This window comes from Physeter macrocephalus, chromosome 21 (genome assembly GCF_002837175.3).
Source record: "Physeter macrocephalus isolate SW-GA chromosome 21, ASM283717v5, whole genome shotgun sequence".
NCBI lineage: Eukaryota > Metazoa > Chordata > Mammalia > Artiodactyla > Physeteridae > Physeter > Physeter macrocephalus.
The window spans coordinates 56,405,625-56,420,375 of NC_041234.1; the positions used below are offsets into that span (position 1 = coordinate 56,405,625).

General features: G+C 36.1%; 1 protein-coding gene across 1 annotated transcript; it reads left to right on the forward strand.

Annotated features, from left to right (window-relative positions):
- Positions 1 to 8,160: 8,160 nt before the first annotated feature.
- On the forward strand, positions 8,161 to 9,060 carry LOC102984615 (TLR adapter interacting with SLC15A4 on the lysosome-like). Its single transcript, XM_007120090.1, has one exon. The coding sequence runs from the start codon at positions 8,161 to 8,163 to the stop codon at positions 9,058 to 9,060; it is 900 nt and encodes a 299-aa protein (XP_007120152.1).
- Positions 9,061 to 14,751: the final 5,691 nt, after the last annotated feature.

Genomic DNA, 14,751 nt, shown 5'->3' on the forward strand with positions numbered 1-14,751 from the left:
ATGAAAAGAAAATCCCAAACAATCCTATCAAAAAATGGGCAGAAGACCTGAATAAACATTTTTCCTAAGAAGACATATAGATGGCTAGCAGGCACATAAAATTATACTCAACATAACTAATTATTAGAGAAATGCAAATCAAAATAATGAGATATTACCTCACACCTGTCAGAATGGCCATTCAAAAAGTCTATAGATAACCATTGTTGGAAAGGATATGGAGAAAAAGGAACCCTCATACATTGTTGGTGGGAATGTAAATTGCTGCAACCACTATGGAAAACAGTATGGAGTTTCCTCCAACAACTAAAAATATAACTACCACATGATCCAGTAATTCCACTCCTAGGTATATATCCAGAAAAAAAAAGTAACACTAATTTGAAAAGATACATGCACCCCAATATTCATAGTAGCACTATTTACAATAGACAAGCTATGGAAGCAACCCATGCCCATCATCAGATGAATGTAAAAAATGTGGCATATATATATATATGTAGATATATAAATATATAGATATATACACAATGGAATATTACTCAGCCATAAAAAAGAAGGAAATTCTGCCATTTTCAGCAGCATGGATGGACCTAGAGAATATTATGGTTTGTGAAATAACTCAGACAGAAAAGCCAAATACTATATATCAATCATATGTGTAATCTAAAAAATAATACAGATAAAATATATATGCAAACAGAAACAGACTCACAGGTATAGAAAGCAAACTAGTGGTTACCACCTGGGAGAGGGAAGGGGGAGGGGCAAATTAGGGGTATGGGATTAAGAAATAGATACCATTCTGTATAAAATAGATAAGTAACAAGAAATTATAACACAGGGAATTATAGCAATTATCTTGCAATAACATTTAATGGAGTATAATGTATAAAAATACTGAATCACTATGCTGTACACCTGAAACTAATCTACTATTTTAAATCAACTATACTTAAATAAACAATAAAATAAAACCATAATCACAATCTATGCCTAAATTTAGAGATAATCCATGGGACAAAATTAATAAATACACCAGGGGATTAAGATTACAAATATGTGAGTGGATAAAAGTGGCCAGTTCTTGTTATGTCCTCTCATATGAACAGTTAGATTTATGTCATCTGTTACTATACTGTATTTTCCCCACATTGTCTTTTCCCCCGAAACACAGATTATTGCTAAAGTAAAATTGTAAGAGTTGGTTATCTTTTAAGCATATTTTATAACTACAACTTTTTGTTAATGGCTATAACATAAATATTAAACTTTGAGCTTTCTACATTTTCATATGACAGTCTTGGGCATTTTTGTCATATAAAACCTGGGATGTTAGAAAACTTATGTGAAAGCATTTTGACAAGTACAAACCCCAATTTATTCAAATGGGATTTCTGTGAAAGTGCATGTGAGTAGGCTTTTTTTTTTTTTTGCGGTACGCGGGCCTCCCACCGCTGTGGCCTCTCCCGCTTTGGAGCACAGGCTACGGACGCGCAGGCCCAGCGGCCATGGCTCACGGGCCCAGCCGCTCCGAGGCACGCGGGATCCCGCGGGCCTCTCACTGTTGTGGCCTCTCCCGTTGCGGAGCACAGGCTCCAGACGCGCAGGCCCAGCGGCCATGGCTCACGGGCCCAGCCGCTCCGAGGCACGCGGGATCCCCCCGGACCGGGGCACGAACCCGCGCACCCTGCATCGGCAGGCGGACCCTCAACCACTGCGCCACCAGGGAAGCCCGAGTAGGCTTTTTGTTTGATGACTTGAAAATGTAATCTGGTCATGCTTGGAAAACCCTGCTTATTTCCAACCGCTGAGAAATTTCTGAAATTCCCAAATGCAACATTTTCACCTTCTGAGGCTCATTTGTTTTTAAAATTGCAAAAGCATGGTGCATGTGACTTTCACATTTTTACTGTGGTTTTTCAAAACCTTTTCAGAGGAACCCATTAAGAGAAGAACAGTTGCTTAGACCAGTGCTATTCTGAGTGTGGTTCATAACACTAGCAGCATCAGGCTTACCCCACCCCAAAACTACAGAGTCAGAATCTCTGGGAGTGGGTCTCAGGAATGTTTTAATACACTCTCTAGATTATTTTTATGTTACAGTTTGAGTGACACAGATCAAAACTTGGGTGAGTCCTCTACTCCATCCACTGTAGTCCTTATGGATTTCACTCCCTCTTACAGACTCAGTACCATATCCAGTAACATAATTCACACTGTTAAAAAAAAACTAGTCAAATGGCCCATAATGTCCTTTTTTAAACTACTTCTTGCTATTGTTTCTTAGTACCCAGTTGAAATCCCTAATCTACCTGATGAGGCTTTATGAAAAGCAATGCACTCTTTCTAGGCTGAGATCAAATCTCATTCCTCACACCTATCATGGTATCTGACACATAGCAGGAGTGTGATGAATGTTTGTCAACCATATATAATCAATTCCAAATCAGTTTTCATGCTTCTCCAAAAACTTTGCTGAATGAGATTTTTAGCCATTTTTAGCCAGCTCTATAACTGAGCTGTCTAATGTGATAACCACTAGCCACATGTGACTACTGGGCACTTGAAGTGTGGCCAGTCCAAAATGAAATGTGCTATAAATGCAAAACACAAACTGAATTTTGAGGACTTAATATGAAAAAATAATATATAATATTTCTATTTCTATATTGATTATATGTTGCAATGATAACATTTAGTTTATTTTGTGTTAAATAAAATCTATTAAAATTAATCTAATCTTTTTTAAAAGTGGCTACTTAAAATTTAAAATTACATATACGGCTCGCAATATATTGCTGTTGGAAAACATTGTTCTGTAATATTTCCTACATCTTGGTCAAAATAATTCATCTAAGCTCTAATTAAGCTAAGAAATGTCTGATCTATGCAAATACACCTTCTTTTTTGAAATTAATCAGTTTTTCTTTTGGGGGTTGCCCAGACTTCTCTGAAGATTTTGGCCATTCACTCACTGGCATTTCCCCCCTCTCATCCTAAACAAGGTTCTTTACCTCTTCCATTTGAAACATCCATAAAATTATTGGAAGCCCCGAAGTTGAGCTCAAGACACAGAAACCTCCAAGATCAATCAGTTCTTAGAGTACAAACTGAGTGAGGGTGTTAACCACATTCTCTGTTCTCCCCTGCACCTCCCACCCCGAAAACCTAGAGGAGGGAGCTGAAGAATGAAAGGCATGAAGGGGATAGTAATGTCTTAGCACAATCCTGAAGACCCCAACTGGAACGTCTTCACTTTAGTCCTTTTTGCCTGCTGAGGCCCTTTTTCTTTCCACTCACCTCCCTAGACCCTAACACGCTGGTATAATAGATTTTAATGGAGCTCATTGTTTCCACTCCGAGGCTACTTTGCAGAAGTAACCCTGAGTCAGCCACTTCACCTCTGCGTCCGGCTCACCAATGCTAGAAGCTGTGTCCCAACGCCCGGCCCTTCTCCAGGGCGGTTGCTAAGCGCCAGGGACCCTGCTCTCAGTATTGGCTGGTAAACAAGTGCCCTTGTGGCGCAAGCGATCGCCCATTCTGGGAACTCTGGGCGCCTAGTGACTAGGAGGCTGTAGCCCCCCACCCCCGCCTGGCCTGTGGGGAGGGGCTGAACTCTCAAGGAGGATAGACTCTAGTTAAGGCCTCTTTTCTCTCTTCATCTGCACGGTTCAGGGGAGGAGTGGCAGGAAGAGCCAAAGGACTCTGCATTCCTGCTGCCCCTTCTCCCACCTCCTTGCTTGGGAATGGTGGTGAGTGCTTGGCAAAGGCGGCCACGAATGAAGGGCCAAGACACCTGAGGGAGAAAATGGCCAAAACATAAAGTGAAGTGTGAAGAAAACAAATAAATTAAAACTCATGTTGCTTGGGTTTGTAGGAACAGAGCAAAGGGTGCCAATGCTTACCTGGACGGGACTGGACCACCATAGCAATCTTTTTTACCTTTTCCTTTCACCCTTCTCGAGGATGTGCTTTGCAGGGCACCCCTTCCTTCTGGGAATTAACCTTTTGGTTTGTGTGCTAGTGGGTGCAATAGTCCCTGACTGTCCTAGCACTTCCTCTCCCCCTGTGTAAAAAGATGACCTCGCACTTTAATGTCCGTTTTCCCTTCAATACCTTTGTAGCTCAGTATTCCAACCTTTATTCTCATTTTAATCTTTTCCAGTAGTTGAAGATCAGGATAATACTTACAGGATTTTTTGGCTTTGCCAAAAATGGGTAATGAAAATTGAGAGTGAAGTGCCAAAAAACCTCAGAACCAGCTTTTGTGTTAGGCACATTTGGATTCCACTTCATAACTATGGGTCTTGGGCAAATTATTTCCCCTGAATGTCAGTTTCTCTGTTGTTAAAGTGAGAAAGGTGGTGCCTACATGACAGCATCATCTGTGAGGAGTAAATGAACTGAGTATGTAAAAGTGTTTAGCATACGGTCTGACAAGCAGGTAGTTCAGAAAATGATAATAATTATTGATGATAATAAGTGCCAGACTCTTTGCATGCTGCTTGGAAACAAACACATTAATATGAATAAGAAAAAACATTTACCTTCAAGGAACTCAGAGAGCGATAACTGATGAGATGAGGTAAATGCATTGTAGAAAAATCTAAACCAGGCTAGGTGGGTCAAGGCACTTCAGGGATCTGAAGAAATGAGTGCTAAACTGACCTGAAGGATGTATAATTTGCAAGGTTATTATAAGAATAAAGGAATTTTAGGTAGAAGGAAAAGTCATGAAGCAACATGGTAATTGAAGCTTTGGGGAGCAAGTGGAGGAATAGAGGCTAAGAAAGTAAACAGGGAAAAGCACATAGACCTTCAGGTTTCATGTTAGATTTTGATTTTTAGCATTTTCCAGGCTGTTTTCTGTTCTGTAAAAACTTAGAAAATCATGACTTGCAGATTTGCTGAGAAGATTAAATAAGTGCAGATGTTGCCTAAAAGCATCTTTCACTTATGAGACACTCAATAAATTGTATCTATTCTTATTATTAATCCATTAGAAGCCATTGAAGGATTTAGCATGTTTGTGCAAAAGGTGGATAAATCTAACATGTCAACTGGATTTGAAAGGGGGCAAGATTGGAAGCAGCTGCAGAATCCAAGAACAAAATGACAGTAGTGAAAGGCAAAGATATTTAGGACAGAGGACTGCTAACATTTGGATCAGCCAGATATAGAGATGAGTAAGGCAAAGGAAATGGGGTATAACAAGTGAAGGAGTTTAGATTAGAAACAATTTGAGATCTCCATTTTCTTTTACTATTCCTTTGTGATACCAGTGGTAGAAAATCTATTTTTTTTTTTACAATTGTTTTCATTATCTTTCTGGTGTGGTGTTGTGAAATATTTTCTCATTTTGCTGTGAGCCATTCCCTCACATCCATGCTAAATTAATACACTATTTCTTACAAGAGGTTGTCTTTGACAACCTAAGAAAAAGTGGTTGGTATGATATACAAAATTAGAATTAACCTATTCTGTAGGATGTTTGTGATAATTATTTTGAAATAATTATTTGTAAAACAAAAGCTGTATTGATAATTGTAGCTGAAAGTATCAACTATGTAGAAATTTTGTTCATGCTTTTCAATCTACTTTGGCAGTTTGTATCTGGGTTAAAAATCATTCTAAAGAACGGGTCAGACTCCTGTGAGATTGAGAAAATACATTCAAAGAAATTAACATTGTTTTTTTCTTGTCCTTTTATGTATGTGGACTATTTTTCAATCATGCAAATAATACATGAATACGTGCACATTGTAGAATAATTCAAACCGCATAGAAGTATAGGGAGTAAAAAATAAAATTACCCCTTCACCTTTTCCCTGCCAACCCCCTCCCAGAGGAAACCATGGTTAACAGTTTGATATGTATTCTTTTCCACAAACATGATTACATATATTAAGTCAATTAAAAGGGAGAAAAAAATCTGTTATAGCAGGGAAGTTAAGCACACAGTATTTAAAGCCAGGCTGCCTGTGTTCTAACCCAGAGTCTACCACTTAGAACTGTGTGATATTGGACATCTTATCTAGCTTTTCTGTCCCTCAGTTTCTTCATAGATAAATGGTAATTATCATATCTGTTTCATATAGATGTTAACAGGATTAAATTAGTATATGTGAAATATTTAGAAAAGAGCTTGGCACATAGTACACACACAACACATGATGGACTAGTACTGTTTGTATGGTTCTGCAACTTGCATTCCATCAATAAACATAGAGGCAATACGGTGTAGTGATTGAGTATGGATTCTGAATCCAATTGCTTGGTGCAAATCCTAGTTCCACCATTTACTAACTTTGTGAACTTCAATAAGTATATAACCTTCCTCTGGCTTTGTTTCCTCGGTAAAATGGAGATAATAGTTTCTGTTTTAAATTAAGTCATATATGTAGAACATTTAGAATGACCGTTATGTAGTAATTCCTTATTTTTAATATCATTCCATCATTAAAAATCCTCAGTTTAGTATTTCATACAATAGATGTATCATAAGTTAACCATTGTCTTATTGATGGCCATTTAAGTTATTTTTAATTATTCAGTGTTACAAAATATGCTGGTTACCATACTGCTTTTTTCTACTTAAAAAATTAAAATATCCTTGTCTCTATCTTCATTTGAATGAAGAAAGATATTGCTGTTAACATTTCCCACTGTCATTCTCATTTGCATCTTGAATAAACACTTTCAAGATCCTCTTTTAGTATGTGATCATTACCATACCATATATGTGATCAACCCACATTATTCTCCTATTAGTTGGTTCAGCCCTAAGGTATGAATGGAAAGCAGAACCGTTTCATTTTGTGCGGTTAAAGTTATCTTTCTGAGGTATAAGCAAGAGCTGAGAAAAAACAAGCCAAAAGGAACTATTCCTGTGTTTGGACTGTTGAAATCTCAGAAGACTGAATCTTTCTTTAGGTATCCTGACATTCAGAAAAGGTAAGTCTAAATTCTCATGTATTTTAGTTCGTATTGTTTTATTTTCTACTCAATAGCCTTTAAATATGAATAAGTAGGTTTCCTGGAAACATTTATAGTAGACACTACAGATCTATTAAAGGAAAATTGTGTCTTTTTTTTTTTTTTGCGTTACGAGGGCCTCTCACTGTTGTGGCCTCCGGAGGCTCTGGACGCGCAGGCTCAGCGGCCATGGCTCACGGACCCAGCCGCTCCGCGGCATGTGGGATCTTCCCGGACCCGGGCACGAACCCGTATCCCCTGCATCGGCAGGCGGGCTCTCAACCACTGCGCCACCAGGGAAGCCCCGAAAATTGTGTCTTGAATCAAATCTGCTTTTTCCTTTTGTACTCTTATAGAGTTTATAGGGAAAATTGGAAGTCTTAAAATTGCACTAAAGATTCATGCAAAAGACTGACATAAGTGCTTTGGGAAATAAGTTTTAAGTCCAAAAAAAAAAAAAAAGAACAGAAGGAAGGAAAGAGGGAAGGAAGAGAGGAAGGGAAAGAAAATAAAAAAGGATGGTAGTGAATTTGACAAACCTATTTGCATTTAGATTACTGAAAAATCAGTGGGTATATTAAGAGTTTAAATCAGTTTGCATAAATCCAAACTATATATAAATATTTATCTCTCAAACACATTCTAAGGTATAGTAATTGTTTTCAATATGACTCAAACAATATTAATTAAAGCACAGTTAAGACCAATTCCTTGAAAGCAGACTTAATTTTTAGCAGACTATTTGAAGATAAAGGGTTAAACACTTTAACTAATAATTTTAAAATAAATCATTTATGACAGTGGAATATATTAAAATAATTATATATTTGTATAAGTTTGTACTTTTAAAACATTTGTATACCATATAATATCCTAACAATAATCTTGTGAAGAAGTCTGGGGAGCATTATTATCACCATTTAATTAATAGGAAAATTGAGACCCAGGAATGATAAATAAATTACCTTATGGTAAATAGTTAATGACAGAGTCGGAACCCAAGTCTCCTTACTCCTGGTCCTATTCTCTATCCTTTGAGCAATAGTGCCTCCCTAAATCATTTGTGTTTTCATGTAGGAGTTAAATCTTCATTAGACATTTTAATGTATGTTGCCTTAATGAGTTTTTTTTATATTACAGGAATATATTGCACTCTTCTGTTTAGAAACCTTGTCTAATAAAATGCTTGGAGAAGCCTTCCTAATTGAACTACTATACAAAGAACCACTTACATGTAAGATAACCTCAAATGATGAAAAGGAAACTTGGAAAAAGCAGCTTTTAGATATAGAAGACAATTCACTTTCCCCTGATAAAATGGAAAATCAAAATAAGGTCATGAAAGAAAGTTTAACAGAGCAAAGTAATGATAAAAATAAAATAAAATCTGTGGATGAGGTAACTGTAGCAAAATGCAAAAGTGCATCCCTTCCAGGAAATGTGTCTGCTGTGTTGCCCATTCCAAAGAGAGAACATGATGAAAAACAACTAGATTTATACCGATCTTGTTCATGTACAAGTATCTGCCAGAATTATCCAGACCTAAAGATTGGAGGAGACCACGTGGGTAACATGTATGATTCCGGCTGCTTTGTGGAATACATACGTGATGATGCTTTTAATGGTCCTCTTTTACTTTCAGTAGATGTACCATTGGGTCATTCTCCCATCAGTGAACCTCTAGAGAAACTACCTGCCTCAAAGCTTTTGAATGGGGATGAAATTCGAGAAAAAAGTATGTTGTTTCATAAGCAGCCCCTCTCTAATTCTATGCTTAATAGTTATATGGAAAAAAAAGTGGACGAACTCTACAAAGAGTTTTTGGAAGAAAATCTCACTAGGTGCTGCTCCATAACCAATCTTATGGCTTCTAATTTGTTAATGAATAATGTAAATCAGATTAGCCTTCAAATCTCTCAAGAACAGAACATAGAGTCATCGAAAGCTCGGGAAGTTCTCTTACATTCTTTAGCAAGATGTAATCTCTGTAACATTTCCCATGGAAATAGTTCTGAATTTAGCACTCCTAACTTACAAATTTCAAACCAGAGAAGTAGGGAACTTGTATCACATCTACAGTAAGAACCAACTGTAGGTTGGTTGGACTAGCTTATGAGACTGGAGTAACAGCAGTCTTCTCTGGCTTATTGTGTCACATCAGACCCCTTTGTGGTGTGGTTATTACATTTTTCGAGAAATTATTTGACCAATGGTACATCTGAATTCTTGTAGATGACAATTTAAATGATTGAGTTTTATGACCGTATTTTTAATTGTTTTGATATCTTTAATGGTTGCTACATTCAAGTTTGTATATTCCATACATGCTTATCTAATTGCCACCAGCATCCCAAATTGATTACCTCACTCTCATTCATCAGATTTATTTACCACAAAAGTGGTTAAAAAAAAGTGAGATGAGGAGAGAATTATTGCTCTCAGACACTGAAAAGACAATAGAAACTGTATCAGACAGGGACATTTATTTCTCCACAAAACTGTTTAAAGACATATGAGTAGTGCTTAAATATCTTTCTTTTTATTTTCAACATACAGAATCTTTCACACTGACAATCAGAAATTCTTCAAACAAAAGTTGGATTTAAATGATATTTGAAAGAAATGTGGAAGGAGGGCTTAAGGAAAAATGGAGAATTTGCCATTAAGATTTGCAGTTGAACTTGATGCTTTTGAACTTTCTTGGGACAAGCATCAACTATTATATATCACTCTGTCATGCATGGTGGTTTTCAGCGATGGGAGGAAGGAAAGCATATACATAGAATGAACAAAGTGCATAGAGAACCACCATCTAGGAATGAAGAGGATCTCCTGGCAATATTTACACTTCTCAGATTATCCTCAATCAAGATCCTGGCTTAGGATAAAAGCAGGGAGTTATAGCAATTTGGGAATTAAATTAAATTAATTAATCAACAAAACATAACTAAGAATGGTATAGTTTACTGCAGACTTGGAAACAAGACCCTATACTTTATAGCTCACACTTCTCTCCCAGGTATAGTAAAATGATTGACATGTATTTTGCTTGTAAAATGAAATGGTATGAATTTATGTTATGGAATTGTTATGGCTGCATTATATATTAATAAGATTTGTACCTTAGTACTCACATATTCTGTTCCAATTATCTCTTTGGTCTTTGATTAAATTTTAAAGAATAAATTACCCAGATGCCCTTACAATTTGTTCATTTTGATCACACAATCTTTAGTTTATTTTCACCATCTTCAACTTTCTATGATCTAATAATAAGTACCCCTGATTTGTTTCCTGTTCATCAGTCCTTTCTCCAACATCTTCTCCAATAAGCCTCCCAATCCATTTCCACCATTCTGACATTTGATTCTGAAGAGACAATGGATAAGGGTTTTGGAACAACTGACTTAATGTCTTATAGATACAGAAAAAACAGTTGTGTGTACATTGTTTTATATATTGCTAAATTTGTACATTTTAATGAGTTACCAAAATGATAAAATATTAATGTTAAACTTTATCTTTTCTAAAGTGAATTAAACGTAATTGGGGGCTTCCCTGGTGACGCAGTGGTTGAGAATCTGCCTCCTAATGCAGGGGACACGGGTTCGAGCCCTGGTCTGGGAGGATCCCACATGCCGCGGAGCAACTAGGCCTGTGAGCCACAACTACTGAGCCTGTGCGTCTGGAGCCTGTGCTCCGCAACAAGAGAGGCCGCGATAGTGAGAGGCCCGCGCACCGCGATGAAGAGTGGCCCCCGCTTGCCACAACTAGAGAAAGCCCTCGCACAGAAACGAAGACCCAACACAGCAAAAATAAATAAATTAATTAATAAACTCCTACCCCCAACATCTTTTTAAAAACAAAACAAAACAAAACAAAAACGTCATTGGGCAACATTATTGGTGTGAAGTTTTCTTAGAGATTGTAATATATATTAATACTTTACGAAGAAGATATATTCATAATAGTATTACTACATAGTATTATATTTAAAAACACAATATTTAGCTAGTACCAAATTTAGGAGTGCATTTAATTATTACTCTAATATTTCAATTTTCTCCCTCTTGCTTATGTCATCAAAATTCTTAATTTCTAAAGATTACTCACTGTTAAAACAGCCTAAGAATTCAATGCGATATTTAAGCAAGGAAAGATAATAAATTTAGTGTTATTTTCATCTTGACTTCATACTTGCTGCCTTCAGTGCTTGAATGAAATATGCATAAGGGGTTGTGGTTTAGCATGTTTGGTTCCTAAGTAGGCATTCTTCCTTCTATTTTTCATCATGGGTTTCACTTATATGACAATGCAATTCCATTTTAAAATGTTATTTAAAATGTATGGAATGATAAATTTCTTTCTGTCTCACTTTTTTTGGGAGTTAAAGTATTATTTTTGTGCTTCTATGAAAATGGAGAATGTTTTTGATTCAGCAGTGTGGGAAGATCATCATTTCTGGGTAGGGAAGAATTTCAGCAGGTTAAGAATGACGTCCAATATAATGTTGCTCCCTACCTGTATAGGTCAGTTTAATTTATATCCCATATTTGGATTTCAGGTCACTATTGTAGGGCCCAGAGTGGGTTTGACCCAGTCTCAAGTAATTTTCTGTCAGGAACATCTTTAAATCATTAAAAGCAATTCAAGAGATAGACTATACTGGACTCCTGGAACTTTTAGGCTACATCTCTCAGTTTCATGGGTTAGTCGCCAAAAGAAGCCAGTCTCCCTCAGGTTCTTTGTTTTTTTCCCCCAGAGGTTTAAGCCCAGAGATAATACTAACCTGGTCCATTCAAAGTTGTAAGCAGACTTTCTGGTTCTTTCCAATCTTACCCTTAACATTTAGGTCTTATAAAAACTGGTTTTTGGAAGTGAAGAAACAAAATAAATAGTTCTCTAGGGATAACTTTTCACATGCAATTATCCTTTTTGTGGGGCTGCTTTAGGCCAAGGGTAGAGTAGATCTTTATTTTTTTATATATACATACATATATATGTATACACATATATGTTTATATTAAAATAAAATGAATTTCTTTTCAGGTAATCTGACTAATATAACATTACTACATAATGCATGTTTGGATGAAAGGTGGAGGGGTGGTTTGATGAGGATTAGTATGTTTAATAAACTGGAATAATTATGCAGTTAAGTGGGCAATTGTTTTCAGTTAGTACAGGAAGGAAAGAAAACCATAAAGTTTTCATGACTAGTCATTTGCATGGAAAATTAGCCAATTATCTATGTATGTGTGAAAATCCATGAAAAACAAAATAATATTTGAAAGCAAAAAAGGAAATGATGGTAAAAATATGTTCTCATAATGATAAAATAAAGATAACTGTCCTTTTGAAAAATGTTCATTGGAAATTTGGGACTTTTGACTCCCGTTCATGTAGTGTACTTTTCTTCAAGGTTTAGTAGAAAGTTGTAAAAATGTTGGTTTCGTATTTATTATGGTATAAATGTACAGCACCACTTGAAATTTTATGAAATAGCCTTTATTTTTTTCTTGATTAATTTATTTTTTTATAATTAATTTTTATTGGAATATGGTTGCTTTATAATGTTGTGTTAGTTTCTACTGTACAGCAAAGTGAATCAACTATATGTACACATATACCCCCTCTTTTTTGGATTTCCTTCCCATTTAGGTCACCACAGAGCACTGAGTAGAGTTCCCTGAGCTATATAGTAGGTTCTCATTAGTTATCTATTTTATACATAGCATCAATAGTGTATAAGTCAATCCCAATCTCCCAATACATCCCACCCTCCCCTTTCCCACACAGTATCCATATGTCTGTTCCCTACGTCTGTGTCTCTATTTCTGCTTTGCAAACAGGTTCATCTGTATCACTTTCTAGATTCCACATAAAAGTGGCATTATACAATATTCGTTTTCCTATTTCTGCCTTACTTCACTCTGTATGACAGTCTCTAGGTCCATCCATGTCTCTACAAATGACCCAATTCCATTCCTTTTTATGGCTGAGTAATATTCCATAGTATATACATACCACATCTTTTTTATCTATTCTTCTGTTGATAGACATTTAGGTTGCTTCCATGTCCTGGCTATTATAAGTAGTGCTGCAATAAACATTGGGGTGCATGTGTCTTTTTGAATTATGCTTTTCTCTGGGTATATGCCCAATAGTGGGATTGTTGGGTCATATGGTTGCTCTAGTTTTAATTTTTTAAGGAACTTCCATACTGTTCTCCAGAGTGGCTGTATCAATTTACATTCCCACCAACAGTGCAAGAGGGTTCCCTTTCTACACACCCTCTCCAGCATTTACTGTCTGTATATTTTTTAATGATGGCCACTGTGAGTGGTGTGAGGTGATACTTCATTGTGGTTTTGATTTTCATTTATCTAATAATTAGTGATGTTGAACATCTTTTCATGTGTTTGTTGGCCATCTGTATGTCTTCTTTGGAGAAATGTCTATTAAGGGCTTCTGCCCATTTTTTGATTGGGTTGTTTGTTTTTATGTTATTGAACTGCATGAGCTGTTTGTATATTTGGGAGATTACTCCTTTGTCAGTTGCTTCGTTTGCAAATATTTTCTCCCATTCTGAGGCTTGTCTTTTCATCTTGTTTATGATTTCTTGTGCTGTGCAAAAGCTTTTAAGTTTTAAATTAGGTCCCATTTGTTAATTTTTGTTTTTATTTTCATTACTATAGGAGGTGGGTCAAAAAAATCCTGCTGCAATTTATGTCAAAGAGTGTTCTGTCTATGTTTTCCTCTTAGAGTTTTATAGTGTCTGGCCTTACATTCAGGTCTTTAATCCATTTTGAGTTTTATTTTTGTGTATGGTGTTAGGGAGTGTTCTAAGTTCATTCTTTTTTATGTACCTGTCCAGTTTTCCCATTTGTATATTTGGGAGATTACTCCTTTGTCAGTTGCTTCGTTTGCAAATATTTTCTCCCATTCTGAGGCTTGTCTTTTCATCTTGTTTATGATTTCTTGTGCTGTGCAAAAGCTTTTAAGTTTTAAATTAGGTCCCATTTGTTAATTTTTGTTTTTATTTTCATTACTATAGGAGGTGGGTCAAAAAAATCCTGCTGCAATTTATGTCAAAGAGTGTTCTGTCTATGTTTTCCTCTTAGAGTTTTATAGTGTCTGGCCTTACATTCAGGTCTTTAATCCATTTTGAGTTTTATTTTTGTGTATGGTGTTAGGGAGTGTTCTAAGTTCATTCTTTTTTATGTACCTGTCCAGTTTTCCCAGCACCACTTATTGAAGAGACTGTCTTTTCTCCATTGTATGTTCTTGCTTGCTTTCTCACATATTGGGTGACCATATGTGTGTGGGTTTGAAATAGCCTTTTAATAATTATATTTAAGAACATATCTATAAAAATGATGAGAAACAAATAAAGTTTACTGACATCAATTAAAAATACTGAATCATTGCTATGGGCAGCTAATTCTTTGAATTGTTCTGCTATTTCTATTTAAAGCTGAGAAATTTGTAGCTTACAGAATTGCAGTATAGTTCTGGTTTTTACTTCCCCAAATGAATAGAAGCAGTTTATCATGGGAAACATAAATTGTCATAAGATGTTGGTTTAGCTGAGAGTGACTGAAGTTCAAAAGTAGGCTATTTCCTGAAATTTATTTCTCTCTATCGTTGTAAACTGGACCCATATTTGCTAAATAGACTTTTGAGTGGAATTGAAAAAGTTTAAGAAATAGGTCAGTATCCCAGTGACTTGTGTGGTTCTGCCCCTCTCCTTTAAATATTCAGCTCTGCTTT

What these genes read in the sequence shown, in the direction of transcription:
- LOC102984615 (XM_007120090.1), top strand. Translation starts at nt 8,161, where the DNA reads ATGCTTGGAGAAGCCTTCCTAATTGAACTACTATACAAAGAACCACTT.